The sequence below is a fragment of the Fonsecaea monophora genome (genome assembly GCF_001642475.1).
Source record: "Fonsecaea monophora strain CBS 269.37 chromosome Unknown Scaff6, whole genome shotgun sequence".
In the NCBI taxonomy this organism is placed as follows: domain Eukaryota; kingdom Fungi; phylum Ascomycota; class Eurotiomycetes; order Chaetothyriales; family Herpotrichiellaceae; genus Fonsecaea; species Fonsecaea monophora.
Genome location: NW_019173937.1, coordinates 354,447 through 382,268, shown reverse-complemented (window position 1 = coordinate 382,268; position 27,822 = coordinate 354,447). Strand labels below are relative to the sequence as shown.

General features: G+C 51.5%; 10 protein-coding genes across 10 annotated transcripts; 5 read left to right on the top strand and 5 right to left on the bottom strand.

Annotated features, from left to right (window-relative positions):
- Positions 1–14: 14 nt before the first annotated feature.
- AYO21_01641 (hypothetical protein) lies at positions 15–3,873 on the top strand (the record flags this gene model as incomplete). Its single annotated transcript, XM_022651623.1, has 8 exons — positions 15–687; positions 740–1,318; positions 1,693–1,930; positions 1,985–2,137; positions 2,187–2,503; positions 2,588–3,080; positions 3,159–3,447; positions 3,502–3,873. 8 exons carry the CDS (start codon positions 15–17, stop codon positions 3,871–3,873), a joined length of 3,114 nt encoding a protein of 1,037 aa, XP_022516136.1.
- Positions 3,874–4,260: 387 nt separating this feature from the next.
- AYO21_01640 (hypothetical protein) lies at positions 4,261–4,895 on the top strand (the record flags this gene model as incomplete). Its single annotated transcript, XM_022651622.1, has 5 exons — positions 4,261–4,291; positions 4,353–4,379; positions 4,432–4,480; positions 4,531–4,546; positions 4,599–4,895. 5 exons carry the CDS (start codon positions 4,261–4,263, stop codon positions 4,893–4,895), a joined length of 420 nt encoding a protein of 139 aa, XP_022516135.1.
- Positions 4,896–5,460: 565 nt separating this feature from the next.
- AYO21_01639 (hypothetical protein) lies at positions 5,461–5,826 on the top strand (the record flags this gene model as incomplete). The annotated part of the gene is made up of 1 exon (XM_022651621.1): positions 5,461–5,826. One exon carries the CDS (start codon positions 5,461–5,463, stop codon positions 5,824–5,826), a length of 366 nt encoding a protein of 121 aa, XP_022516134.1.
- Positions 5,827–6,679: 853 nt separating this feature from the next.
- On the bottom strand, positions 6,680–9,160 carry AYO21_01638 (hypothetical protein; the record flags this gene model as incomplete). The annotated part of the gene is made up of 2 exons (XM_022651620.1): positions 6,680–7,662; positions 7,732–9,160. The coding sequence occupies 2 exons, from the start codon at positions 9,158–9,160 to the stop codon at positions 6,680–6,682; spliced, it is 2,412 nt and encodes an 803-aa protein (XP_022516133.1).
- Positions 9,161–9,757: 597 nt separating this feature from the next.
- AYO21_01637 (hypothetical protein) lies at positions 9,758–10,648 on the bottom strand (the record flags this gene model as incomplete). The annotated part of the gene is made up of 1 exon (XM_022651619.1): positions 9,758–10,648. The coding sequence occupies one exon, from the start codon at positions 10,646–10,648 to the stop codon at positions 9,758–9,760; it is 891 nt and encodes a 296-aa protein (XP_022516132.1).
- Positions 10,649–15,428: 4,780 nt separating this feature from the next.
- AYO21_01636 (hypothetical protein) lies at positions 15,429–16,484 on the bottom strand (the record flags this gene model as incomplete). Its single annotated transcript, XM_022651618.1, has 1 exon — positions 15,429–16,484. The coding sequence occupies one exon, from the start codon at positions 16,482–16,484 to the stop codon at positions 15,429–15,431; it is 1,056 nt and encodes a 351-aa protein (XP_022516131.1).
- A 1,309-nt stretch (positions 16,485–17,793) lies between these two features.
- On the bottom strand, positions 17,794–19,833 carry AYO21_01635 (hypothetical protein; the record flags this gene model as incomplete). The annotated part of the gene is made up of 2 exons (XM_022651617.1): positions 17,794–19,649; positions 19,704–19,833. 2 exons carry the CDS (start codon positions 19,831–19,833, stop codon positions 17,794–17,796), a joined length of 1,986 nt encoding a protein of 661 aa, XP_022516130.1.
- Positions 19,834–20,191: 358 nt separating this feature from the next.
- On the top strand, positions 20,192–20,699 carry AYO21_01634 (hypothetical protein; the record flags this gene model as incomplete). The annotated part of the gene is made up of 2 exons (XM_022651616.1): positions 20,192–20,602; positions 20,694–20,699. The coding sequence occupies 2 exons, from the start codon at positions 20,192–20,194 to the stop codon at positions 20,697–20,699; spliced, it is 417 nt and encodes a 138-aa protein (XP_022516129.1).
- A 76-nt stretch (positions 20,700–20,775) lies between these two features.
- AYO21_01633 (dihydroorotate dehydrogenase (fumarate)) lies at positions 20,776–22,644 on the bottom strand (the record flags this gene model as incomplete). Its single annotated transcript, XM_022651615.1, has 1 exon — positions 20,776–22,644. One exon carries the CDS (start codon positions 22,642–22,644, stop codon positions 20,776–20,778), a length of 1,869 nt encoding a protein of 622 aa, XP_022516128.1.
- Positions 22,645–25,611: 2,967 nt separating this feature from the next.
- Positions 25,612–27,053, top strand: AYO21_01632 (hypothetical protein; the record flags this gene model as incomplete). The annotated part of the gene is made up of 2 exons (XM_022651614.1): positions 25,612–25,880; positions 25,934–27,053. The coding sequence occupies 2 exons, from the start codon at positions 25,612–25,614 to the stop codon at positions 27,051–27,053; spliced, it is 1,389 nt and encodes a 462-aa protein (XP_022516127.1).
- Between the last annotated feature and the right edge of the window lie 769 nt (positions 27,054–27,822).

Genomic DNA, 27,822 nt, shown 5'->3' with positions numbered 1-27,822 from the left:
GCAAGAACTTCAAGATGGCGCCCAGTGCTGTAGCCCCAACACCAGTGCCCATCCATGAAATCAGACCCAAATCGGTCCATAACAGCATGGACTCGATGCAGTCATTGCCAAACACATCCAAAAAGGTTGCAAGTTATCGAGGATATGACCATGTTGCGTGGTGGGTAGGAAACGCCAAACAGGCGGCAGCATTCTATGTCTCTCGGATGGGTTTTGAAAGAATTGCATACCGTGGTCTGGAGACGGGGTCGAGAGTGGTGGCCTCGCATGTTGTCCGCAACGGGGATGTTGTTTTCGTACTCAGTTCGCCGCTGCATGGGCCTGACTCCAAGGTCCCCTGGCTGTCTGACGACGATCGAGCTCTTTTGAAGGAGATGCACGATCATCTGACTACCCATGGGGACGCTGTCCGCGACGTTGCCTTTGAAGTTGACGACGTTGCTGCTGTATACGACGCTGCCGTTGCGAAGGGAGCTTATCCTGTTGCAGCACCAGCAAGCACGAGCGATGACTTTGGGACCACGAAGACAGCATCCATCAGAACATACGGAGATACCATTCATACCCTTATCGAGCGACAAAAGTATCAAGGGGCTTTCTTACCTGGTTATCGAGCCGTGACAGATGTCGACAAGACGGCCAAATACCTTCCGTTGGTCGATTTGGCCGTGATCGACCATTGCGTGGGTGAGTTTTGACATGCGGACTGCACAGTGAGCTCTCGTACTGATTTCTCCAGGGAACCAAGATTGGGACGAAATGGAGGCCGCTTGCGAGTACTATGAGAGAACACTGGGCTTTCATAGATTCTGGTCGGTGGACGACAAGGATATCTGCACCGACTATTCCGCGCTGAAGTCGGTCGTGATGGCCAGTCCGGACGAGAAGATCAAGATGCCAATTAACGAGCCTGCCAAGGGCATCCGGAAATCCCAAATAGAGGAATACATCGACTTCTATAACGGCGCAGGTGTCCAGCATATCGCGCTGAGAACCGACGACATCATCACCACAGTCACCAACCTCAAAGAGAGGGGGATCGAATTCATCAGCGTTCCAGATACTTACTACGAAACGATGTCGAAGAGGCTAGAGAGCGCCGGCATGAAGTTGAACGAAGACTTTACAGCTCTGAAGAAGCTCGGGATCCTCATCGACTTTGACGAGGGCGGGTATCTGCTGCAGCTGTTCACCAAGCACTTGATGGACAGGCCGACAGTGTTTATCGAAATCATCCAAAGGAACAACTTTTCGGGGTTCGGGGCGGGGAATTTCAAGGCTTTGTTCGAGGCCATTGAGAGGGAACAGATGGCGCGTGGTAATTTGTGATTGATAGGAAAACTAATGCCATCACAAATTGCTGCAGACGTAGTTGTTGTATGCAGAGCATGCTGATGTTGTTGTGAGATATAAATAAAGGAAGAGCGAGACAAAGAGTTGGAGCACGACAATACTTAGGCCAAAGTCGATCTCCGAGGCTGAAATGCGGAACGCCTTCCGACTTGCTGCCGTTGAACATAAACTCTGCCTCTTCTTCTATTCCACGTGTATTCAATAACATCGGGGTATGTACGTCAATGGTATCCTCTAGGGCATGAATCAGCTCAGTCCCCTTCAGGGTCGTGTTCGACAAGCCTGCGATCCGTGTAGACGCAAGAAAGTGAGATGTCCGGGCGAACAACCCAGCTGCAGTTTCTGCACGCGCCTCAACCAGCAATGCAGCTACACACGCAGAAGCAGCAGCAGCAGCGATACGCGCGGATATCGCGTCGAGAAAGACAGACCAGGTGGTAGACCAACTGTGTGATCGCTCTGCAAAGCCCTGGGGAGACCAACATAGCTCACGGTCTGCGCAGGACGATGGCCATCCCGACCGACAACGCGTCCAGAAACTGGAGGCCAGGATGGAGCAGATTGTGGACGCAGTCAAGTCTGTGAGCTCCTTTAAACAAGTTGTAATCAATTGCCATGACTGACGTTTCAGTACGCTTGTGGAGCTCCAATCGGGACAGTCGTCGGCCAGACTCCATGGGACTTCGACGCCGCAACTCAGCGCCTCGTCCATTCTGTCCCAGGAAGACATTCAACACGATGGCACGGCTCACCCTAGCGTCTCGAGATTCGATCCCGTACACCGGTTGTTCACCTTGGACCTTTGCTCAATCGGCAATGCTGACCACTGCCAGACCAGATCCTCCGCCGGACGTGCTCCAGACATTGGTCAAGCTGTACATCGACCGAATTGCAGACCAACCTCTGCCTCTCTTTGACGTCAAAAGATTGCCTTCTCGTGCGCAGAAATTCTCAAGAGGGCTTTTAAGAAGCTTTCTTGCCTTGACTGTCAGATACTCGGACAGTGATTTCTACAGCAACGGTCGATTCCGCGCCGTAGACTTCTACAAGAATTCGGCGTCAGAATTGTTGTTTGCCCAGGCCGCAGAGCCCTCTGGCGACCTGGAGACTCTGATGGCTTTCTGCCTGCTGTGCCTCAGCGAGATTGCAGGTTCGTCAAGGCGTTGTAAGGATTGTATTAAGCTAACGAAGGATCCGGCAGATGGGAAAACAACAAGAGCTTGGATGGCTCTAGGCGTGGCTGTGCGAATGGCCGTATGCTCCAACACAATGTTCAATGCCGCCACGAGTACGACAGTCTCTGCAAACTCCGAGCTGTCCAGATGTTGCTGGAGCCTGTTCATACTTGACCGAATGCACGGGAGCAGCTTTCGTTGTCTTCCGGCCATTTCTACGGAAGAGGCTATGCCTGAGATGCCCCCGGTTGCAAAACGGCCTTCATTAACTCTGCCAAACAGATTCGCGGAGTTCGAGGGCGCGGAGGAGAAGGACGCCGGTATCAACTCCTACGCTTTACAGTTATTGTCTATATGGGGTCGCTTGATGTCGTACCTCAAGACCATCAAACAGGGCAATCTTGAAGAGCCATGGGCTGCCAACTCGGTGTATCAACAGATCAAGTCGGAGATGTCTCGGTTCGAAACTGTGCTTCCGGAAGCCCACCGATTCAAGAACAACAGATTTCATGACAGGACACCTTCGGAGCTGGAAGAGCAGCGTGCATATTGGTCAGCTTGGGTCTTCACACAATGCATCTACCACACTATACATTGCACCCTGAACCACCCTTTTCTCCATATTGCTAGGATCCCCGGTCGACCACGACTCCGCTCTCCGTCGTTCCTTCAACACGCAACTGACCAAGCGGTGCTGCACTCGGCCTGGGTTGTCCTTGTTCTAAGATTATGCGAGGAAAAGCACTTTACCATTTTCGATCCATTTGTTGGTCACTTGGCCTCGATGATTACAACTGCGCAGTTCTTTTTGAAATTCTCAAAGGACGAGTCGCTGGCAGCAAGGGCCTCGAAAGACTTCGAAATGCTGAGAAGCTATGTTGAGAAAATGGCGAATACCCACAGTCACCTGCTGCACACCGTGAGTACCTCAAGTGCATCCCCTTCCTGGTGTCATTGGACTAATCCTCTGCAGGTTTCGAAGCTTTCTAGGCTTGCACAGTTCGCAACATCACACGTCTATGCGGCTTCGAATAGTCCACCAAAGGTCGAGACTGCACTATTGTGGGATCTGCTCGACTATGCAGTGTCATCGTCACCCGTTGTCGACAGCGGCGACTCCTCCGACAATGTGGAACTGAACGTGAATACTCAGTTTCTATCACCAATCAACCCAGACACACCCTTACCGCGAACAGCCCTACATAGCTCTCAAGAGCTTAGCTTGTCTGGGCCAACCATGTGGAGTGATGCAACGTTCGAATTCGACATGGCTGATATCTCGAACTTGCCTGACATGTCCCCCTTGATGACGCAAAGTGAGATCTGGACTGGGGGTCACCTGTGAAAGGTGGATGCTCCACATTTGAAAAATTCAGACCTTTGAGAGACTCGTGACTCACGTCTCATGTCTTTCCTAGCACTGGCGAGATAAAGACCGGAACGTGATTTTTCTCCGGGGTGTCGACAAGGCTGAATGTTTACGAGGCTGAGCTAGGCCAATGCCAGATCCGAAGTTCTTCCGCCTGCGCATCTTGTTCACCCCTTGAGGACAACTCAACAATTCCCAACGACTCCACGCTGGCATCTCTTACAAACCCCCGACTCCTGTATACAAAAGGACGCGTATTTCTCTGTTGCCCACAACCTTGGTCTATCGTTAAAAAACTCTCCTCTTGATATTTGGAAAGAGACGCGTCACTCCTGAAACATAAACTTGTCACAGGACACTGAGATGCCCAGCATGTGGCTCACGGATATGCAGAGTATGCGCTCCCGGACTTTCTCCCATGCTCAATTAGACGGTTTGAGGCTGACTACTCACAGAGGTTGGTGTCGCATTCTGCTCGGGAGGTAAATACATCAGCTGGATGCTCTGAAAGTCGCAAACGCTAACCGACAAAAGGTGGATTGTTCTTGTTCGGAGGTGTCCTCATGTTCTTCGATCGCTCTATGTATGTGTTCTTAGCCACAGATCCTGGACGACATGCTAACATCTTGACAGGCTAGCGATGGGAAATGTTCGTTCACCCGCCGATGCCGCAGTTACTGTACGCTGACTTGAACTCCTAGATCCTCTTCCTCATCGGCCTGACCCTTATCATCGGCATCCAAAAGACGTTTGTCTTCTTCGCCCGACGTCAAAAACTCAAAGGCACCGCTGCGTTCATGGCCGGCATACTTCTCATACTGATTCGGTGGCCACTGACTGGATTCCTGGTTGAACTCTACGGCATCTTCGTCCTCTTTGGCGACTTCTTTGCAACCATCGCATCGTTTGCCGGCAATATCCCCATTGTTGGGCCATATATCCAGATGGTACTGCAAAAGATCTCGAGCGGGCGGCGGAATGCAGAATTGCCAGTATGAAGATTGGGGACACATTTTGAGACGTCTCTATTACCTTGACAATCTCGATTGCCAAGCGGGCAGATCGGTACACGGTGGTCTCAGGAACGTCTGCTTGTGTTGACCGACAACCCATGCATCACCATCAGCGGGATCAATGCAAAAAGTTCCCTGAGAGATTGAAATGAGCCCGAATGTCCTTACATGTATGGGCTGTGCATACTCCATACTCTTCATTGAATCACCAACCTTCCCCGTCCTCGAGAAGATGAGCACTGGAAGACAGTCATAAATCTCCAGGACATTTGGCCGTTTATTGGCACCTTATACATGGATGTGTACACGCGCGGGGGTCTACGGTTGACCTTGTTGTGCAAACCTCACGTTCCGCGCACACCTATATTCTGCAGACCTGTGGGAATGCATCACCCACAATGCGACCGGCAGATGTTATCGACGGCAGCCAGAGCTCTACTGCCACACAAGCGAGATCAACAGGTGCTGCCTCCGTGACAAAGGTCCCAGACCATCAATCACGGGTTTAGTATTTGTCGCCATCACTCTACGATTGAGCGAGAGCCTCACTATGGAAGGCGGATGGTATGGGCCGAGGATTTACACGCTTCACCACAAGACGAAGTCCGAGGCAAGCGAAGTGGGCACAGGTCGTTGGGACTCTACCGAAGGCAGCTTGGAGCGAAGCATGTTCGGGGAAGTAAATAACCCCCGAGGGAGGATGGGTGTGTGCATCATTCACAGCTCACAGCCAATCCTTCTCATACGCAGCCCTGACCTCTTCATGGGTACTGGCATGGGTATGGATATGAACCTGGGCCTCAGCGCGGAGCACGATGCAAGCACATATACCTACCGCACGCCTGCAAACCTAAAATACAACAAGGCCCATCCCATCATCGCGATCCTCCTACGAGTATTCCTCCCTCGCCCATGACGTGGTTATTGGTTTATGTGTGTCTTGTTCTAAGCAGTAGCTGAAGCGTCCGTCGTCATAGCTTTCTCTCCCTCCCTCTTAAGGGCTTGGAGATCTCAATCACGTAATATAATCACAATGGACGGCGTTACTCACATGATATTTACCCCCCTCCTCCCCCCTTTTCAAGCGTCTCTATCATGTGACAGTACGATGTTTCAACGGTACTAGTCACATGATACCGAGTAATGACAATGAACGGGCGTTATCTCACGTGATGGACACGTACCGTATACCTTGTATCATATACTTAGCTCGTACACGCAGGTTCCCGTTGCTACATACATACATGTAGGGCGTAGTGTAGTATGTTTGTATGCACTTGTATGCGTTTGTATGCTCTTATATACGTTTGTATGCAGTTGAGGTATGTATGGCATGTACATAAGTACTAGGTATGTGAGTATGAGTATGGGAGCATGTACGCACCCATGTATGTATGTATGTATGTATGCTTGCCTACCTACCTACCTACGGGGTACCTGGCATGCAGGTGTCGTTTTTTCATGTCATCGTACTTGGCCGCCCACTTTTCCAGCCCTCTGTACTCAGTACTTGTCCTTGTACTTGTAGTGAAAGTGAAAGTGAAGGTGAAACGCCCCATGGAATCTTTACTGGAGCGTAATCCCATCAATCCCATCCCATGCTATTCCATGCTATCCCATGCTGTACCATGCTAGCATAACATATAGTTCCGTCCCACATTGTCACTTCTTCTCCCGGCAAAACCATGGTGGATACAGTGTCGATGAGTACAAGAGTGCACATATGTACCTGTATAACTAGTCTGAATCTCCCCCCCTTGTGTGTCTGCTCATAGCCCCTGCGAATACGAATCAATGCTCCCCCCGCCGCCACCGCTGCCTCCACCGCCAGGCCACCCGATAAAGGCGCCCAGGCCGTGGGCGTTGACGTCCGGCGCCGTCGCCAACAGGTCGTAACCCATGCCCATGCTCCAGAGCATGTCGTCCTCGGTCTGCCAGCCGCCAAACGTGCCCGCGGAGGTCGACGTGGGCTGGGAGTGCGGGGAGATGGCGTAGGGGTCGAAATTGGTGCCGCCGCTGCCGTTTGAATGTTGTTGTTGCTGCTGCTGCTGCTGTTGTTGCGCGCCACCTGTTGGGGTGAAGGGTGTCGGAGAGGTCGTGGTATGTTGTGGAGGGAGGAGGGTCGGCGTGTTGGTCTGGGACGAAACGTACAGGTCCGGCGGCTGGTTGGCATATGATTGTCCCGGAACCTGGCCAGGATGTTGCTGGGTGTAGGGCGTGTCTCTGCCACCGTTCTGTCGCGTGCCCATCGCTGCCGCTGCTGCATCGAGGGCTCCATACCCCGGGGTGCCGTTTTCCGCACCAGCAGGTCTTCCAAGCTGACCGTTCCCACCCACCAGGTTGCGCCGCAATAGTCTTTCAAAACCATCGGCCATCGCGTAAAGGATGTGGCCTTTGCCTGCCTGACAACTCCTGAACAGTTCAATGACTTTCTCAATGAGCGGCTTTGTCTTCAATTCCGGGTCGATGCTGACGCCAATCCCCGTCCATCGACTCGACATTTTGATCAGGAAGACCACCGCGAAGGCAATCACGGTGTGCAAGTAGAGCGGCACACCGACCATGGAGTCCCGAATGGAGGGCTCTTCCAGCACGATGATCAGGATCTCATGCGCCGAGGAGATGGCGTGCGATGCGAGTGGCCGCAGAGATGTGGGCAGAGTTGATGTGGAGGAAATGGTGAAGAGGGAACGACCTCGTAACGCGAGGGAGTTGAGCATCATCGATGCAAAGTGGTAGTGCAATTCGACGCCTAAGGGGGGGAAACGTAACCTGGTTAGACGGAGAAATGTAGATAGTATAGTGGCGGAAAGAAACTCACCAACAGCAGGATAATCCCCCACATGCGCATCCCTATTCAACGCATGACGAAACTGATATCTCCAGCGATGCAAATCCTCGATAAAGCGCTGATGGGTAAGAAGAGTGACATCATCCCCATCCATCAATCTCTCAGCCTCCAAGCCAAAGTGGTTGTACGCTTTGCTCAAGATAATGAACAAGGTAACCTGCGACAGCACTCTCCGATCCGAAGGCGTACATTCAGGAGCATTGAGGAAGACATCGTACTCTTTGATGGCTTGCAGTTCTGCCGTCACCGGCGGGCGGCCGTATGCGATGCTGAAGTGGTGATCGAGAACGTAGAGGAGATACCATAACCTGGCTCGCTCAAATGCATGTTCGCGGTCACTTACCGACTGCTTTTGCGAGTAGAGGGCTTTGAAAAAAGCTTGATGGAGGTTCAACTCGGTCGCCATACGCACGCAGTGGCCGGAGAGTTTCCAGCTGAGATCCGGAAGCCAGAATGCTGCGATACACAGGGCGCGGATGTCTTCGAGGGTATGGAAACGGTCGAAGAAAGAGGCGGCGATGAGGTCTCGTAGATGCTTGTGCGCAGAGGCGTGGATCTTCTCTTTGCCTGGGATATGGAGCGACGTGACGGTGATGATGGCAGTGAAGAACAGCGTCGAGGATTCGCGCACAGAGAGCAATGTGCGGGATTCGTGGACGGTGGCGTCGAACAGATAGCGCGAGAGGGTAGTCTTGAACAAGCTGAACATTTCCTCTGCTTCCTCTACGCTAATGACCCCCATAGAAATGAGGTCGTTCTCCATATTCTTCTTCGAATTACGACGTGCTGGGTCGCCATACTTAAGGCGGCTCCGCAGGGTGTTGAGTTGAGTGACCTCGTACAAGCTGCCCATAGGCGCAGGAGCAACTTCATGTGCATCTTCTTGGTTCGGCTCTCGCGAATTTTCCCGTGTGGTCTGCGCGTTGGAGTCGCCGGGAATAGGTTGTGGCGGTGGTTGCAGGTGTTGGGAGGGATGAGTGCGAGAGTAAGCTTCCAGCGGCGGCATCTTCAATCGAGAGAGAATGTCTTCGACAGCTCTGTCGAGCCTCACAATTGACGGGTGAGGGTTTTCGCCATCGTCGTCAAGACTCACTCTCATGCGTTTCGATGTAATACAATCCAAGCCCAAGCGCTGGCATCTGGAGCATCCAGCATCGCCTCGTTCCAGACTGTCGCATTTCACCTTGAGTTTGCGGCACGCCAAACAGGCCCTACCCTTGCGCGAAACATGAGGTTCCGTCGGCAGGTGATCGGCGGACCTCTTGCGACCGTGCAGAGGCGACGTGTTGATATTATTGTCATCGGCCGAGCCTGCCCACGAGGGCTGACGAGGAATGTTGCTGATGGACGGATTTGATTCCGCCGGAGCTTGTTGGGCGTGATCTTTGGTGTCGGTCATGGTCGGTCATAGGCTTCGTCCCCAGCTACACCGTAGGCAAAAACAAGAGACCACAGAGACTATCGCAGAGGGCGGCAAGTGTCGAGGACAAATAACAATATCATAGACGATCAATCGGGGGTCATGGGGTTCAGGTCATTCCATGGGCGGCGCATGGGGATCTGGACCATGGAAAGCGAGGAGCTGCGAAAGTTTGATTTCCTCCGACGGAGACAAATGCGCGAATCCCCGCTTCCCGCCTCCCGCCTTCCGCCTTGCGCTTGGCGCCACGTTGGTTTCCCCTTCTGCCCCTCTGCCCCTCAAACCCCATCATCACAGCCTCATAGCAAATAGGAATATGCGGCCATTGCCCCATTTTGTATTAGCCCCCGAGGATCAAGATGATATTAATTGAACCACATTCTCTCTTTGTCTCGTCGATAAAGCTCACCACTAAAGTGGCCAACGACAACGGGGAAAGCCGCTCGACTCTACTCGGATAAGTGATGAATTGCTGCTATAAGAATATCTGTCTGAGCCATATCTGCCGCTGCTGTCGATCTAGGGCGTCCAAGACACGCTTTACTCTCATGGAGTCCGTCCAGCTCTTCTACATGATCAAGGCCGTGCTGGCACCGCCCATGTTAGGTCAGAGACATTGCTTTTTCCTCCCAACATCTTCTCCACGCGCAGTTTGAACACCGTCCCGATTTGGATATCCCACTCCGCTTTGGTTCTTTCCAGGTCGATACCCGCAGGTCCTGCATCTTCAACAGCGAAGAATTCCGGGTTGCTATCCAGTATCGCTGCGTACAGTTCTCCTTGAGCCGCGTACAAAGAGCACACATCGTTCTTGACCCTTGAGGCCAAGACCTCCATTCGTCCATAATCTTTTTTCAGCTGGGCCATCTTTTGAGCTCCTTCTTCAGTTTCATACCCTCGCAACTTGCCCATACCACGAGGATGGTGACTGCCATGAGGACTTCGAATCGTTCTCTGCACACCTTCTTCAAGAGTTAGACGACTCTTGAACTCGAGCCAGCGGCGCCTCTTTAACTTGACTTGTTCCAGCAGCTTTTGGGCTGCGGTGTCGTGCTCTAGCCATGTGCTGGACAGATATTGGACCAGTCTGGCATCGATCAAACGGCAGTCTTTGTGCAGCAAATTGTAAGCGCTCCAGATCCAGGCATGCGTTTTGATCCATTTCTCCAACGCCGAGTTCACCACCCCGATTTTTCCAATCAGTAGTCGACAACTCTGAAGACTTCGCGATGCCATTCCGACCCCGCCCGGGACCTGCGTTGTCGGCACGCTTGCTGCGGCGTCGGTGGATTTGGGGATCAGCTCCAGATCCGGAACGACATCATAGAATCCCTTTGGGACTGGACGCTCCAACATCCTCTCCAGGAAAGGGCGCCAAAGACTCGACACACGCTTTCCTGGGTAAACTAGGTTTGCATCTTCTTCCCAGTCTGTAAATTCCCCTGGTATTGCCAGGAAGTACATCATCTTCCGCTAGTTCCAGGTCCCAAAGCTTTGGTTCAATGGTATTTATCTTCTACCAAACGAGACTTCCTGCGATGTCCAACCCGCCGAGAATTTGGTGAACAGTTGTGGCGTGGGTGAGGGATCGGAAAATGTAGCCAATGCGGAGCGAGGTGAGGATCAGTAACCAAAACTTCTATCTCCTTCCGGAAATGTCAAATTGATCAATTGCAATCGGATCTGTGTTCTGAGACTGAGTGGGCGGCAGTTCCTGAAGGATACAGGGAGGCTAGAAAGCAACGTCAATGGAACGCCAACTAAGGATAGCAGCAGAAACGAGAGAATGTAAATGTTGGCATACAACAACAAAGACATGCTGGGAAGCCAAAAGGGGGAGACGGTAAGGGGGTTGTTAAGAGAGGTCTGTTCGAGGCTCAGAAGCTCCTTCCTTCAGTAAGTCAGTCCTGCCTCTCATGGACGGTTCCTTCCTTTGCTCAGACCGAAATTGAAGCCTTTAGCACCCTCATAGCGCAGAAATCGAATCGAAATGCTTGGATGAACATCAGGTGCTTGTGCTTCGTCAAGCCTTGGATGCGTCAGACGACGCATCCTACACCTCGTCATTGCTGTGAGATTGCTCCCCGGACAGCAAATCATCAGTCACATCAAAGATTCCACCGTTAGGAACAATGGCGTGACATCGTGACGGAATCCGGCAAGCAGTATATTTCGTCCTCTTCTTCTGTCTCATCTTCTGTCTTAGTGGCGACATCTGACTTCTGCTCCTGTTCCTTGGGCTTGGATGCTTCTGGTAGCGGATGCTCATTTATTGAAGCCACGCCGTCACCAGTCACATCCTCCGCCTGGGAGCTCAGGACTACCGTTGCGTGACGGAGTGAGGTCAGCCATGTCGAAGTTGGTGATGGGAGCCGTGCTCCTCCAAGCAGTCAGCAACCACGCTTTGTGACGAGAAAGAGAATCTTTTCAAACCAAGAGGTATTGTGTGTTGGGTGAAGTCGCTGTTGAGACGAAGAGACGAGACTGGGTTTCAGCGGAAACGTGATCTGAGTTTGTGATCTGTGATTTAGTTCAGAAGGGCACTGTTGTGATCTGCAAGAGAGACTGAGTGACAATTTCGCGTAGAGTGAGAATTGGGGAAGGCTCACAACAGCACAGTTCAGGTGAAAGGCTCAATAGTACCAGCGAAGAACAACACCAGTATCAAGGCGTGGAAGAATAATGTCTACTAGCAGTGGTCGGAAAAGAAGAGACAAATGTGAAGTCCCTTTTTCCGCATGTCTTTCTCCCCCCTGACTGTGCGCAGGCACACCCACACACGCATACGTTTCTCTCTCTATCGCGCGCGCGCGCACATACCAGGGGTAGAGGCAGAGGCCGAGGAATGGCGTTTGCGTCCCGCTTGGGAAGGCCACTCCAGAGTGCCAGAACGGTGCAGGTTGTCTAAGTATTCTTTTAGGGCATCTTTAGCATCTTGGAGAGTGTCCACAAGCGCATCGAGGTCGAGGGGCGTTATGGGTCCGTCAATGTGCCGGTGGTCGCAGTCTGGATATCCAGGCTTTATTCTTGTTCTTTTTTTTTGAGGCATTCTTAGATGAGGTGAGTACATTGTGTTCAAGCTCAAGTTCGATGTCAATATTGTTGTAGTCGTTGACGTACTTTATAGACGAAGGGGTTAAGGTCTGATGGGCCAGGGGAATCTGAAGTCGGGGTTGTGATATCCATGTCAAAAGAGAGTGGTTGAAATTCGAGTACGGGTTGTAGAAGGTGAAGTCCCGGAAAGGGGACTGCCTTCATGTCCCAAACCATGCACGACTGCCTAGCACCTGTGTGAAATGAGACAAGGCGCAGTCTGTCAGATCACTTTAGTGTCCGATATTGAACATCCCTGAGACCTCGAATGCCTAAGAGCTGCCTTGTCAAATCCCGGGGTATTAGACGATTCAAGAGGCCATCCTTGCAACAGAGCTTTACCTCCAACTCTATGATGCATTTATCCCCATTTATGACCTTATCCGATCTTTGGAATAACAGTTTGTGGATCCTGTCCTTACAGGGCTTGGGCTTTCAATGTCCACTTCGACGTCGACAGTCGGTCGACAAATATTCAACATAATAGATGCGATGCATCGGCAGTTCACTGGCAAGCCTGAGGATGAAACAATCGCGATTACCAGTTTACTCAACATCGATGCTTAGCTTTAGCGAATATCAACCCCAGTGAAAGAATGAAGCGGAAAATGTAATGTTCCTTATTCATCTACTTTCAATGTTCTTGGTATTCTTGTTTCGGTGTGGCCGGTCAGGGCGACCGGTAATAATGCTTCTTGCTCTTTCCTTACCCGATACAAGTCGTTGACAGCTTCCAGAAGCGCTGTTTTTCCCGACACGGTGATAGGTAGGAGCTTTGGGAAATAGAGCGGGTGCAAAAGCCCTAAGCCCCTTCTTGAGTGAAAATATGTATGTTTTCTTGTTTAAAGCCGACGAGCTAACCGAACAAATCGGCGCTCGAGGGCGTTTAGAGTCCTGAGTTCATCATTGGCAACCCCTGGGCCCTCATGCATCTATCGACCAACTCGTTTGTCACCCTCTCGATAATGCTTGTAGAAAAGAAAGTAGGATTGGTATTTCCTCTGGCCTTCGTTTTTATATGCTCTCTGAAATGGCTGCCCAGAAGACCCACTCGATAGGCGCTTGGCAATAAAAGCTTAGTATGCCAAATTCGTTCGAGTGACTATGAAATCCCCTCCCTTCACCAAACATTTCCTCCGTATTTGCCCAAGTGTCCCGTCTCATCGGCCCAACGAGCATCGCAATCCTCTACTTCATCCTGCCGCGGCTGTGACTGCACTTATCGAGAGGCCTGTACTCACCCTGTCGGCTTTGTCTGATGAGGGCAATAAACAGAACGTTCGTTTGTTGTCTCTCTAGCGGGAAGGGCTGAGTCCATCGGAGGTTGTTGCCGCCAGAAAATGCTGCGCTTGTTCAGCCTCTTCCACTTCCGCCCGTGCCATCTCCTTTCTCTGTTACGGAGTTTCTGCATCGGTTTTGAATTAGGACATGCGCATCTTCGACCACTCCGGAATCCTCCCTGTCTACCTCCTTCCCTGTGATCCGCCAGCTCCATATTCCGTAACAAGTTTCTCAGCTCTTACCCCAAGCCTCGACGCCGATCGATGGCGGCTTGGCCCATCCGGGATGAGGAGCCAGACTATCCCGATAAGCATCCTTCCCACAAGTGTGCCCTGATCGTTCAGCATTCGGGCAAGTCCTTCCCTTCTATAACTGAGCCGACTCTAACTTCTAAAGGATTGCTGGGGGGATTCAATTCAGTGGTGGTGACTTTGGATGGTAAAAACCGCGTAAGAGAGAGGTATAGGTGTCATAACTAAACAAACTGCGGGACACTGACCCCCCCCCCCCCCCCCTAAAACCTTATGAACAAGCACACAGCGCACGCCTGCCACACCGCCGCAAGCTACGCGAAGACACGACGTCACAGTCTATGGTCGCGGTGGTTGTGTGATCAGCGCCGACAGGTGAGGCCGATGACGCGCCTGGCGTAGGGTCGGGGCGGCGCTTTGAAGTCTCACCTCCTGACCTACATTGGCCAGGCCAAATGTCTCGCACTTGAGGAGTCCATCATCGGTAATCGTCAGCGAGAAAGATAGAGAAGACAGCAGGTCGCTGTGGTATCGAGCCCAAGGGAATTAAGAGCATAGGAAATCGGCACATTGCAGGCAACGATGCCAGGGCCACGTGGGGCATCGTCATAAACCACCTGAAGAGACTTACCGGTGCGGAAGCGTGAAGGGTCGTCTCTTGCACCCAAGGCTGAATTCTAGGAGCCATCACGGATAGGAATACATGTCGTCGAGAGTAGCAAGGTGCTCAAAGTGCCTTCTACTGTAGTACATGGTGATAAAGCCTTTATAGTCTCAGTAGGAGCTCTTCTTCTATATGCCGCTTGTTTTTCACCTACTCCGTAGTAGCAGCCAACGGGAATCTTGTTGTCGCGCAGGCCTCCGTCGCAGCCGGGGTGGCTACCTTCGCGAGCAACGGCTCGGTGCTGTTAAAGGCGCAAGACTATATAGCTGCAGTAGCATAGGTAGGTTCCAAACCAGTCATCTATCCCGAACCCACCACAGGGGGAACCAAAATTCGGCACACATCTCAACTTATCAAAATATGTAGACAATAGCCCAGGTTTCGCTGTGCATAGAAGCAGTCAATGCCCGTTCTTCGTTATTGTATTCAAGTCTCGAGCGCCGAACAGAACACACTATCCAGCAACAAACCAAGCAGCCGCAGCCGGGGCTATCGCGCCCATTTTCAAAACTCGGTCAAGCGATGTAATCAAATGGCTGGCACTAGTCAATTCAGGGTGGGTAAAGGTGAGAGGAGGGTGAGTGCTTTTAAAAGCGGCACGGCCTGGGTGAGTCGCACGCGAGCTCGGAGCAGTTTTACTTCTCTTTACGTGCCAAAACAGGTAAATTTGGAAAGGCATAGGCGGGTGAGGGCTCTGTGTAACGATGAGTTGGGGCTCTGTTCAGCGGTCAATTTGAGATTAAAATAAAAAAACTTAAGGTAAAATGTTGAAAAGGCAACTGCTCAACTACGCCCAAGAACAAGAGCTATCAAGGTTGGCTGCATTCACCAGCGAAGTTCGGCAGGAACTACATGCCTAAAAATAGTTTGCTTGTTTGTTTGTTATCCCCTTTTCCCATGGAATGGGTCTTTTTGCTGAAGCTGCTTGTAAAATCAAGGCCACGTTGATCCCCAGACTTCATTCCGCAACGTGGAAATGCGTCTTGATCACCTTCTTCCCGTCCCGATAGCGATCAAGGACTTCATTCACCTTGTCCACATCCAGCCCCTTGACCACCTTGTACTGACTCGGCTTCAGCTTTCCCTCGATCAAATACTGCGGCACACGTTCCCAGAAAGGCTTGCACACGTCGGGTTTGGCGTGTGAGCTCCCAAAGACGTTGAGCAGTTCATAACCTTCCTTCTTCGGGTGGATCTGAGACTCGTCTACCGCTCCAGTGGGGAGCAAGCGGGCAACTTTACCTTTTTTGGTCGAGGAGAGGGCGTTGATTGCGATGGTTTGCGTTTTGGGAGGGTTGATGGCGTCGTAGGCGTACAGCAAGTCATCACCAACGAGAGATCGGATGCGCTTGGTGAGTTCCTCTGGCGAGGCGTGTCGGTCAACTACGTCTGTCGCGCCGTAGGATATCAACTCAGCCTCGTCACCCCCGACCACGACGATACGTCCGATGCCAGCCAGCGCAGCGAGCTGGACGCCGAACCTCCCGCAGTTGCTGCCTCCGCCCATAATCAGTAGCGTGGTGCCTTTGTAGTCGAAGCTGGACGCGGCATCGGTCCAAGGAGCGGGAATGGCCAGCGTTGAAGCGTCAAAGAGTGCAACCAGAGGGGCAATCACATTGGTGGGTAGAGTAGCCGCGTCGTCGTCGGTGAACCCCTGAGGGATCTTGGCTGAGGCTTCAACGTCGGCGACGGCGTACTCCTGGAAACCACTCTGGGCATAAACATTGTCAAACCCAGCTTGGGCGACAACGTGGTCACCGACGGCGTACTTTGTCACATTCGCGCCGAGGGCGACGACTTCGCCCACCACGTCGTTGGTGAGGATAGCTGGTAGCTTCTCAGCGATGAACAGGCCCAAATCACGGGCTTTTTCGTCGTGTGGGTTTGGTCCAGCAACAGTGACGCGGAGGAGTACCTGATCTGGGCCGGGTTGAGGAACAGGGCGGTCTGTAACCAGGACTAGAGGCTTGCCGACCTCGGTGACGAGGAGAGCTTTCTGAGTTTTGGGAACCATGTCGTCAGGCTGTGTGTGTACGGTGATGGATATGGATTGAATAGTTGGGTGCAGAGCAAGTGATGAGAAATAGTTGATGTATGTTCAATCGCTGAAACAAAGAGTATCAGCGCGTCTCGACATCCACATCTATGGCACGTCTTTCTAGCCATTTAAATACACTTTGAAGCTCTACATATTCATTTGTCAATACAGGCCTATGATCTTGCTTGGCGATGTAGTTACTCCGGCCCCGCGGAGTCCACCACGCCGTCTCCATCACATCAATCAATCAATCAATTAATCAGGCCACAAGCACGAGCGAGGCTGACGTGGGGTTGGCTCCTGCGTTGCTTTGTGGTGGATACTAATCAGACTCACCAGTAAGTGTGAGTGGCACAGGTTGGTAGAGGGGCATTTTCGACCGCGCTTAGTAATTGCAAACTCGGGGTTTTGAAAGCAAGGGGCCACTTCCTTTCCCCAGGCACGCACAGCAGGGGCAAGGGACAAGGGGCCTTTCGGGGCCAAGGCTGAGCGAGCTGCTCGGGCTTAACAAATGCCGACAAAGTTGGACCATCAAACCATGTTACATGTGCATATCGCAGCTGAAATGAAGGATACGCATACGCTATATCGCCGAGTACTATCTATCTTATGTCCGAAAGCCTTGAGACTGCATCATTCCTGGCCAAAAGAGAAGAATATAGATAAATAATGAATTTGCTTGCACAGAGTACAGAATGCAGGGTGAAGGAACTGTGACTCGGGATCAATCCGCTTGTTTGACCGAGTTGCTACTGAGGGCGAGAAGTTGATGACAAACGCCAGTCACACTTGAAAAAAACTTGCGTTCTACGAGAATGCTGGCCTCGGACATGGAAAGAATAGTAAAAACGGCAAAGGGACAACTTTCGTCCGATTGTGTACTTGTAGCTCTAGTGATCGTTGGATTTGGTTAATGTTACCAGCCAACAGGACCTATGTGTTTTAAGCATAGTCCAGTTGATCAATTATCTCTATCGTCAAAAGGTTGTAGAACCCCTCCTTGACTGCTACTGCTCAACAAGGAATGAATGACACACGAGTCGGAGCTGTCACTTTGTCGAACTCTCCTGGTTGCCTAGGTTGAATCAACCAACAGAATGAGACTAGGTCAGGGCACGAAGACATCGTAATGAACGCCGTGAAACTTCTAACTGGCCAGCTTTTCCTCCCAAGGACCCTCTCAATTTTGATCTCCTCTAGACAGTTCAACAACGTCAAGTCGTAAAATATAGCAGTCAAACGCTGCAACAATGACACTCCATACCCCCGAACTATCCTCGTCCGATTACCTGGATCGCGTCTTCCCCATCTTCCTCTTGCCCTTGATCAAGTGGGCTGGTAGCGATGCCGTCTCGTGACGATCTGCCTCGCCTTGTCTGGCCATGCGGTTCATCTTCCGTTGGCTCAGTTTTGCCATACGCTGGGCCTTCTCGCTCTTCGCAGGGTCTGTCACTCCTGTCGCACTCACACCCAAGCCATCCGTGAGCCTGTTTGTCTTTGGCGCTCTGGACAGTGACTTCGCTAGTCTCGCAGAGGGTGTATCGTCAAGCTCCATCTCATCGGCGGCGACGGACGCAGGTTTGGCGTTGCGAATCTCTGCTCTTGCTCGGTCTGCAGGAGCCGATGCGTCAAGGCCGATGGAGGTAAAGTGCTTCTCCATTTGCCCAACTGTCCTGGATTTCTTGACCCGTGGTATCTGAGCTTTGTTCTTCAGACTCTTCTTCATGCGCGCCTCATTCATCATTAGCGTCTTCTTGTTGCGGATCAAGTCCGCTTTCATGCGGATTTCGGCGTCATCTTCATCTTCCATGCTGTCGCTCTCGTCGTAGAATCCTTCAGCTGTCAACTTCTCTTCTTCGGCCTCCAGTTCTGCGAGCCTCTGTTCAATATCGGGATCGACATAGTCGGCAATGTTCTTGCCATTGAAGAACTCGGGAATCTTATCATGCTTCCATTCTGGGACAGCAAGATCGTAAAACTTCTTTAGATCGATATTATAGACCCCTGCACCTCCATTTTCCTCTTCAATATCGCGCTCGAGTTTCCGTCTATCGGGATCTGATTTGTCGTATTTTTGGTGGGTACCGTTTCTGACGGCCTCTGGGATGTATGTCTCGCTCACCGAGCCTTCCAATGGCCTGGCCACATGAATTCGCGCAAGGAGATCGCCTAAGCGGCCTGTGGGCGCATCTGAGGTGGCGGATTGTGCGGCTTGCCCAGCCTTAAGTTTTGCTGCCACCCGATCTGCAATCAATCGATCGCAAACCGTGTTCTTCACCTCTTGAACCCCTTCGTTGGTGACGCATGACAACTGGAGAAGTTCGGTGTTGGTGTTTTGTGTCAACAAATCCTTCAGTTCTTGCTGGGTCTCGGGGTCCAAGTCCTCCGGTTTCATGACATCGGTCTTGTTCACTACGATGAAGACAAGCTTGTTGGCAAAGAGGGGTTTGATCGAATTGAAAAGCGCCATCTGTGCAGAGACTGAATAGCCACACTGTTCTGACAGATCCATAAAGTAGAGAATGGCAGACCTCAAATGTGCGATAGCGGTAATGGATTGCATTTCGATAGTGTTCATCTCTTCTAATGGGTGATCGAGGATTCCTGGTGTGTCAATGGCTTGAAATCTGAGATATTTGTAGTCGAAATGTCCAACAAAGAGTGACTTGGTCGTGAAAGCGTAGGGTTGAACATCAACGTCCGCTCGGGTGATCGATTTCAAGAAACTCGATTTCCCCACATTCGGATAGCCACAGATAAGGAGTGTTCGAGTGTTAGGATCTATGCTCGGCAATCGTCCTAGATGTTGTCGCACTTGTTCCAGATACACAAGAGGGTCTTTCAGTCTTTTGCAGATTGTGGCCATCCGGCCCAGGGCGGCTCGTTTGAGGGACTTGCATTGGAACAACGACTGGGCGTACTTGAGGAGCCGCACGTAATCTCGAGACACTGTTTCTATCAGCCGTTTGGCAGTGGACAACGTGCCCAAGGCGATTTTGAAATGGTCGGCATCATAGAGAGTATTGAGGAGGTCTTTGTGGAAGGGGTGAATATCTTGGAGTCGAGGAAACCCTTCGAGGATGGCTTGCAACTTTTCACAGAATGTTTCGGACGTGAACTTGACTTTTCTCGTGTAGAAACCTGTACAGTTGTCTCAGCAATACTTTCTTTCTCAACGCAGGTAGGAAGTTTGACCTCTAATTCGGCTAATTTTGAAGCCTGCACGAATCTGAGTAGGTAGCCGCCGCTGTGTGCGGCTAAGGACAATATCAATGAATTCCTGAGAGGTAGGAACCGGTGCAATATCCTTCCAAGTGGTCTTCATCTTGCCGGCGAGCGTGCAGGGCGACGATGTTGTGGCGATTGTGGAATCTCAAATGCGGCACAAAAATTCGCAACTCGAAATTCGCTTATCGCTTATCGGAGATATGGCAACTTTACCGAGTGCCAAGATACTATATCATTGGTTGCTCTACCAGCACCAACCAACCTGCGTTACACTATCAAAAGCAATTGAGTCACAAAAAGCCCCTCAATACCTGAGACTTGGGGCAGATAAAGTATCTGACGATTTAATTGTTTACTCTGGTATATGCTCTGACTTTTTGTTCTGCCGCAAGCCCCTGAGACCGTAGAAGATGAAGAAAACCACGCGTCCAGTTTGTCCAGTCCCAGCGTCACCCATGACCACTGCTCGCCTGCTCCTACGACCCATCCAACAATCCGACCTAGAAGATTTCCATGCCCTTCGCACTGAAATCGAAGTGATGAAGTGGACCAGAGCGGGGAAAGTCGACATTGACAAGGAAGCCACACAAATCTGGATGAACAGGTTTCTTCCACCCAACAATGCCACCACTTTCAGCTTTGCCATTGAGGAGATCGCGAGCCCCGGCAAAGTCATTGGGGTGGTAGGCTGTCATACACCGGAGCCTCCCGAGTGTGGTTACATGTTGCGCACCAACTCCTGGGGCCAGGGGTATGCCACAGAGGCGCTGCGACGATGGCTCCAAGCTTGGTGGGAGTTGCCTCGGAAAGAAGTGGTACTCGAAGAGGTAGAAAAGGGTGACGATATCGATGACACCATTGCAACGGTACCTGAGGTCTTGATGGCGGATCTTGGTGCAGAAAATATTGCAAGTGCCAAAATATTGGCCAAATGTGGTTTTCACCGGGTTGGTGAAGAGCTGATTCAACTGAACGGGTCAACCGTCAATCTAGTCACTTTCGAACTCCCTCGGCCAACATAAGAACCTCAATCACCACCTTAGTTTTGAGCCTTGGAGCCCTTTTCTTGGTCCTGTCGTTTCATTTCTTGTCGCATTTCATCCTTGATTCGTGATATCGTACCGGCGCCTCCGTATACCAAGGCAGTATAAACCATGGCCACATTGGCACCCGCGTTGAGAACCTCAAGGGCTTGTTTGCCGTTGGTGATGCCTCCAGTCGCAAAAATTACCTTGGGTTGATCGATGGATTCCAGATGGGCAGGATCGATCTCGAGTCGGTCGAGGGCGTCACGCTGTGCCCGAGGAGGAAGTCGCTCAATGGCCTCCTGAATTGACTGTAGTTGTTTTTTCTCTTCCGCCAAGCGTGCTTCTGCATCAGGTGCGGCCGCTTCCGCCACCTCGGCATTTTCTGTCTCTGGCTGTGACTTGTCAAACTGGCGGTCGCTGGGCAGAGTGAGGAGAGGTTGTTTGTCCGCACCACTCTGTTGAAGCATGCCACTGGCTGGCACATCACCACTATCAACAGATGCAGTGATCTTGTCTGAGGTCGGGGAGGGTATGTCGGCAAGGCTGGGTTCTTCAGGGCTGGACGCCAGAGCTGACTTGATCCGATCTGCTTCAGCTTCTAGCGCTCCTTTTCTTGTGCTCGGATTGTTCACTGTGTCGACTGACGCGGGCTTCTCGACTAGAAGCTTCCTGTACTTTTTCACCAGATCAACCGTTTTTTCAAAGAGGTGAGGTCCGGAAAATCCTCCTCTTTCCAGCATATTTTGTTCCTCGAGGGGTGACAGCTTTTTCAGGTGAGCAAGTGGCTCGGGTCGGCGATTCGTGGTGTTCCCGACAATGACTCCATCTACACCGGCTGCCCAGACCGCATCACATATCCCAGCAATTTCCGACTCTGAATCTTCGTCTGGGCTCACTTTAACCATTACATATGGCCTCGTTCGCCTTTGCACCGATCTAGCCGCATCCACTACTCCACTCAAGATCGTCCGCAGCTTGTCGGACTGTTGTAGTGAGCGAAGACCAGGAGTATTGGGACTGGAAACGTTGACGACTAGGATGTCTGCATATGGCCCAAGCTTCTCAACACAATAAACGTAGTCGTTAGTGACGGCCTCGACATCATCCTCTGGCGTGACTTTATTCTTGGCAATGTTGACAGCGAGTAGTTTTCCTGGAGTCAAGCTTCCGGGAGGGACGCCTGCGATACCATCAAGCACAGCCTTCTCCGCGATCTCATCATCACCAAGGCCAAGAGAGTGTGCGAACCTTCTCACCCTGTTTCGCAATCTCATGGCCACATGGTCAGCACCTTCGGAGTTGAGGCCATATCTGTTGATCATCGCTTGTTGTGATGTCAACCGGAACACACGAGGCTTGTCATTGCCCGCTTGGGGCAATGGCGTCGTTCCTCCAATCTCGATTATTGCGGGGCCAAAGTCAAACAGCACGTCCGGTATGTCGGCATGTTTATCTATACCTGCAGAAGTGGCGATAGGATTTCGGAGGCGTTGCCCGAAGACTTCGACCTCAAGGTCGTGGTTCTGGTCCGGGTCGCCGCGCTCCCGTGGATGTAGACCAAAGTCCCAAAGAGATTTCAGAATTCGATTGCCTGCGTGGTGTGCATCTTCGGGATCGCGATAGACCAGTCTCAGGGCTGGAATGACCACGTAACGGTGAATGCTTGCTCGAGTATCAGTGACGTAGACGTAGATGATGCCCAGGCCCAAAGCAAGAGTGGCGGCATATAGAACGTTGACCAGTCGAGACGGTTTCTCTTGAGAAGTGGAAGCATGCCTACGAAGTGGAGGATTAAGGACTCGAGGCCGAATCAGTAACGGGTGCGCTGGCAGACGAGGTCGTGAAGCTCTGAAGAGCAACCTCGTGGTTGAGTGTCTCATGATTGGCCTGGCAATGACACGAGTGGCGTGGGAGAGGTTAATGTGACTTATCGTCCCAAAGAAGACTGAAAAGAGTGCGGCAGAGCTGCGTCCAGTATTTTTGGTCAAGTCATCCTTCGTCTGAGTCTGAAATGCTTTGAAGCCGTCGGCAAGAAAGGGAAACAGGAGGTTGAGAAAATTATGGTGCCAGGAACAGCCACGAAGCTTCCAAAAACTCAAGGATGCTGATTGGCCAAGTGCCTGAGCTCGGCAGACCTGCGTCTTCTGTAAAGTGGTTATATGTGGCTAATTTGCGAGACTCTCATTGGCCACAATAAAACAGCTACTAGCGTCCTGCGGCTCTAATGCCAAAGTTGTGAACATCAACGAGGTATTCCAAGCCATCGTGCCATGCTCACTTGCCAGTCGAACTCCAGTATCTAAGCATACTCGGGAGTAAGTATATCCCCCAGCACTCGCTGGCGAAGCTAGGCCTCTCCAAAGTTCATTTCCGGTTCCAGACATGCGTATTCCGCCACTTAATCTGAGTCAAACGATGTGACAGACGAGATGATCTGCCATATTTGACAATTTGGACAGTGTTGGAGGTTGTGAAAAGCCGCGGGAGAGGAATTTTTAGCTGTAGATGAGGGTGCTGCAAGCATGAACCAGAGAGCGAAGACCGCAAGAGGCGATAATGTGACTTGCTTTCTGTTGGTTTACCAATCAGCCGCCGCACGGAGGATCGGGAGAATTCCCATAAATCTTCGTAGAAGAAGCCAAACCTTTCTCGAACCGGTGAGTTATTTTTTTTGGGTTGGCACCTTGAACGAAAAGCCAGTAGCATTTAAGGACCCCAGTAATGGCTCCGTTCTTCGCCTTCTCTTTCAACGAGTCTGCCGCTTCTACTCCTGAATGATCTCGGTCATAGAGTCGAAAGTGCCATGCCAGCAGCCTTGCATCAATTGGCCCAATGGTAGGTTTGCAGTATCAGGAAACTGGTTTTCTTCATATATTTGTTGGATAAGGTGTGTTTGATGATCAGACTTTTCGAGTTCGCGGTATGGGTATTTACCCGTCAGGACTCAGGACTTCGTATATCACACACCCAAACGCGAAAATATCTGTCTTCTAGCTGACTTCCTGCATCGATCGTCGATAACTGTACCATTGATAGCAGGAGCCGCTGGCTCCACCATTAATACTGGCACCTCCAAAGTCAATCAATTTCAAGCAATCAGATTTCATACACGTAATCCACGAGTTCCTGTCAAGATCATATTATAGCATCCAACATCAGCTTGGATAATACCCTTTTCATGTGCGTATCTTACACCCTCCGCGGCATCCCTTAACCAGCGAAGCTTTCGACGCAATGGGATCTTTTCCACACTCGACTCTTGAATCTTTCACCAAAGAGGCAGGCCTCGTTCCAGAATTATAGATCCATCTTCTAGGCTGCTCAGATATCTCGCAATGTTTGGAAGCGAGCCGAACCGTGCATATGCTCGACGCTCACGCTAGCGTCGCTCTCTTCGCCGCAGAAGTATCGTTTTATGACTCTTTTCTTATCGATCCCGTAGATGAGGCCCGAACCGCCGGCGGTGATGTATTTTCGTCCCTTATACAAGGAAACCGTCCAAAATCTGCGCCAATCTAAGGGAGAAGCATCTCGAGGTTTGTGGTTGAAGCACTTGTGCATCACATGGCAACCAAGAAGCCAACGCCGGAAAATGATGGGTAGGCAGGTTGGCAGGTAGGTTTCCTCAATAATGTTCCTCGGCGCGTTAGGAATCGATCGACGCGAATTCACGTGACTGGGGGCCCTACCAAGGACAAATGGATAGCGACCATTTCCAACATCCTCAACACCAAGACTCGGTCGGTATCATGTGTACTTACATCTGCAAGTTCTTGTAGGCCCCTGAAACAGTCATACCACGTCATGACACACCTCTTGGTTGTCGTGGACGAGGCGTGTATACAGTTCGTTCTGGACAAATCTCACTCATCATTGGCTGACAGCCGCCACCAAGTTCCTAGCACCTTCTACGACGCCTCGGCAACTGATTGGCGCCGAAAGCCTCCAGAAAATACGGATACGCGGATTCACACCAATTTCATCAGAAGCATGAGACGGGTCGAATGTCTAAATATACCCCGGATTTCGGTTGGAAGACTGCAAAGTACCTCATTCCCGTCACCCAATGCTCTCATCAATGTCTTATCTCGTGACTCTTGTCCACGCCAGTGCAAGGCATTTTTCGAGGCGTCTTTTTCGAGGGCAAGGCAGATTTCTGTTTCAAGTACAGGCACAGGTGTATATATATCCAGAGGTTTTGTTGGCTCAGAGTGATTTCTGAGCTCAAACACATTCGGGCTTGCTTTGTTATATGCATGTCTCAGGCTCAACAATCTTACATAACCTCACCGCAATTTGTGCCAGTTCACAAAAACTTCCGAACCAAAGAAGCGTGCAGAACGGTGGTAAGGCGACACACGACGCGTTTCCAGCCCGCCTCAGTGGCCCCGAGTTTCTGACACACCACTTCCCAAACGAGTCCAAGGAGGCATCAGGACGTCTAATAACGCTGACGCAGCACTCCACATCAGCAAACATTCTCAGCCACCGGCCAGCTGGCTGGGCCGCTTTTCGCAAGTCTGAGCATTTCGTGGCCAGGCCTGCCGGCCTGCTCAGCCTTCCGTCTGCATCCGAGCGGGCGAACCAACCATCAACGTTCCGGCTGCCAATAACACCGAGACCCCCTTTTTTGCACGTTTATCCACACTCATGACAGTATCTTGACGCCCTCTATATTATTTGGCACACAAGGTCAGTCTTGGTCACGTTGTTGTTATATTTTTCAGTCCACCCCAGATTCTTAGACAGTGTTTGCCCCTTCCTTGAAATCTACTCCCAGCAATCCGAAAAAGGCTCCTTAAGCATTTTCCAATCCAGCCTTGTATACTATTCACACGCTCCACAAAATGGCTGACGCCGACGCACTGCCTTCGTACAATGCATTGTTTCCCCAGGAGGAGGCTAACCCCGTCGTCAATGGCCGAAGACGGTACACGACCATTACGCTTCGAGAGATCTATTATCCCGGGGGCTGCCCCTGCCATCCTAAGGAGCAGAAACTGTCCAAGAAGCGTAAAGCGAAACAAGAACCCCAGCGTCCACCGAACACGTTCGAACCAGATCCTCTGCACGACTGTCTATGGCTGGGGCACGCCCGACCGACCCTCGCCGAACGGTCAGCGAGTCAGAGCAGCGAGAGTTCGAGTCGCTCGGCGAGCAGCAGCACAGCCAGTTCTTCGAATCCGATGAACACCAGCGGTTCCAACACGAGTGGCACGGCCCCATCTGTCGATTCGAGATCCTCAAAAGCGCGACCTTGGGACTGGTTTGCCCGCAGAACCTCGTGTTGAGCGTCGTCGATGTCGGTTCCAGGACGGTCCCTACGGATCATCTCACCAACATTTCGACACCACAAAGCTCTCGTCACGAACCAGCGTTTGTGACCAGCAATATGAAGTGGTGGAAGGAGAAATTCTTTCTTCCCCCTTCGTTTCAGATTTTCCCCGGCACTGCTCACCAGCTGCATCCGCAGCACAAGGGAATGCAAGGCGAGGAGGCTGCTCAAACGGAAATTGAAGCCCCTGGACAGTCGCCGCGGCCGCATCCACCGTCACAGGGAAGCGCGAGGCATATCTATGCCAATCCCAGCGCAGACCCTGTCGACATCCTGATGAAAACCAAGTCCTCAAAGAGCCTCGATGGTTCCAAGAGGGACGAGGAGCCATACCCCTTGGCCGAGATCAAGTATCAGGGCTTGCAAGGGCTAACTCGCATGTCCATATTACTGACCCTCTACAACATCTCCCCCGAGATGCACTACTCTCCCTCGGCGCAAGAACCTCACGGCATCCGCTCCAATTATACCATTGCACGCCGCGGCTGGAAGCGCGAGTACACCTTGAGCAGTTCGCCATCCTCGCCGGTCTATAAATGGCATTCCCCGCTCCGTCACAACAGCGAGGTTCTCTCCATGCCGGCCGTCGACGACGGATTCGACCTGGCCAACGGGAATCTCCTGCTAGAAGACCGACATGGAACGCTTGTGGCCGTGTACAAGCAGCGACGGGACCACCAGTATTTGGGCGCCTTGACGATATTCCTGGACAACGTCGCCGGGGGTCCCAGTAGTGGTAATTATCACCACGTCAACGCGAACCGGAGTGAACCCTGGCAAGGGCAGGGACAGGGACATGGGCGTGAACACCACCGACGAGAACGCAGGCACGGACGCGGTGATGGAGGCACAGAGAGTTGTGATGAACGAATTTCCATCGACGCCGTGGTGACAAGTTGTCTAGCCGTGGTCATGTACGAGCGGATTGGATGGCAGAATCTCTTAGGCCACTGACTCGACTCGACTCGACCTCCCCGACTCGCACCTGGCCTTTCTATCTTTTGACCGAGAGTTTTAGCACAATTACGGGAGAGAATGCGCGTGGATCCTCTTGCCTCATGCCAGATGCGCAGCGAAACACGGTGTGATGTATTATGTGTGACGTGTGATATTGTTCTTATCAAGAATGATTAACGACTTTTCATGACACCTTGGAAAAATGTACAATGATAGTACTATGTTACATGTAATCTATAGTCGATATACTGAGGCGTTTGGTCTCGAGCGACTGGAATCCATTGATTTGTGCGGCTCATGTATCGAGTATTGGTTCCCTCCGTTGGCTTTTGCAACAAACATACCGAGGACAAGTACAGTCTTTCAGAAATCCCTACAAATATACCTAACGATGCTCCGCATTCCACACTTTCTCCACACAACCGTCTGCTGCGCAAGGTGTCGTTCGAATGGGTCTACTGTATTGTACCTCGGTCTTCGTTAAGCACTGATCAGCACAACGTTGGCAGCGTCTACAGAAACGGCAAGGAACGAAGAAGAAGTATAAATTTATGCAAGGCATCCACGCTTATTTCGGGGCTTCCCACCTCCCTCGCTCTGGCATGACCATGATGCAATTTTACGGGCGGTGGGATACAAAGCAGGTACTCGTACATACTTGTAGGGGGGCTGTAGAGATCCGATACCCGACAAATACAATACCATTCATTCACCGAGCACCACGATCACAATCATCATCCAACATCAGCATCAGCATCAGTAAGTG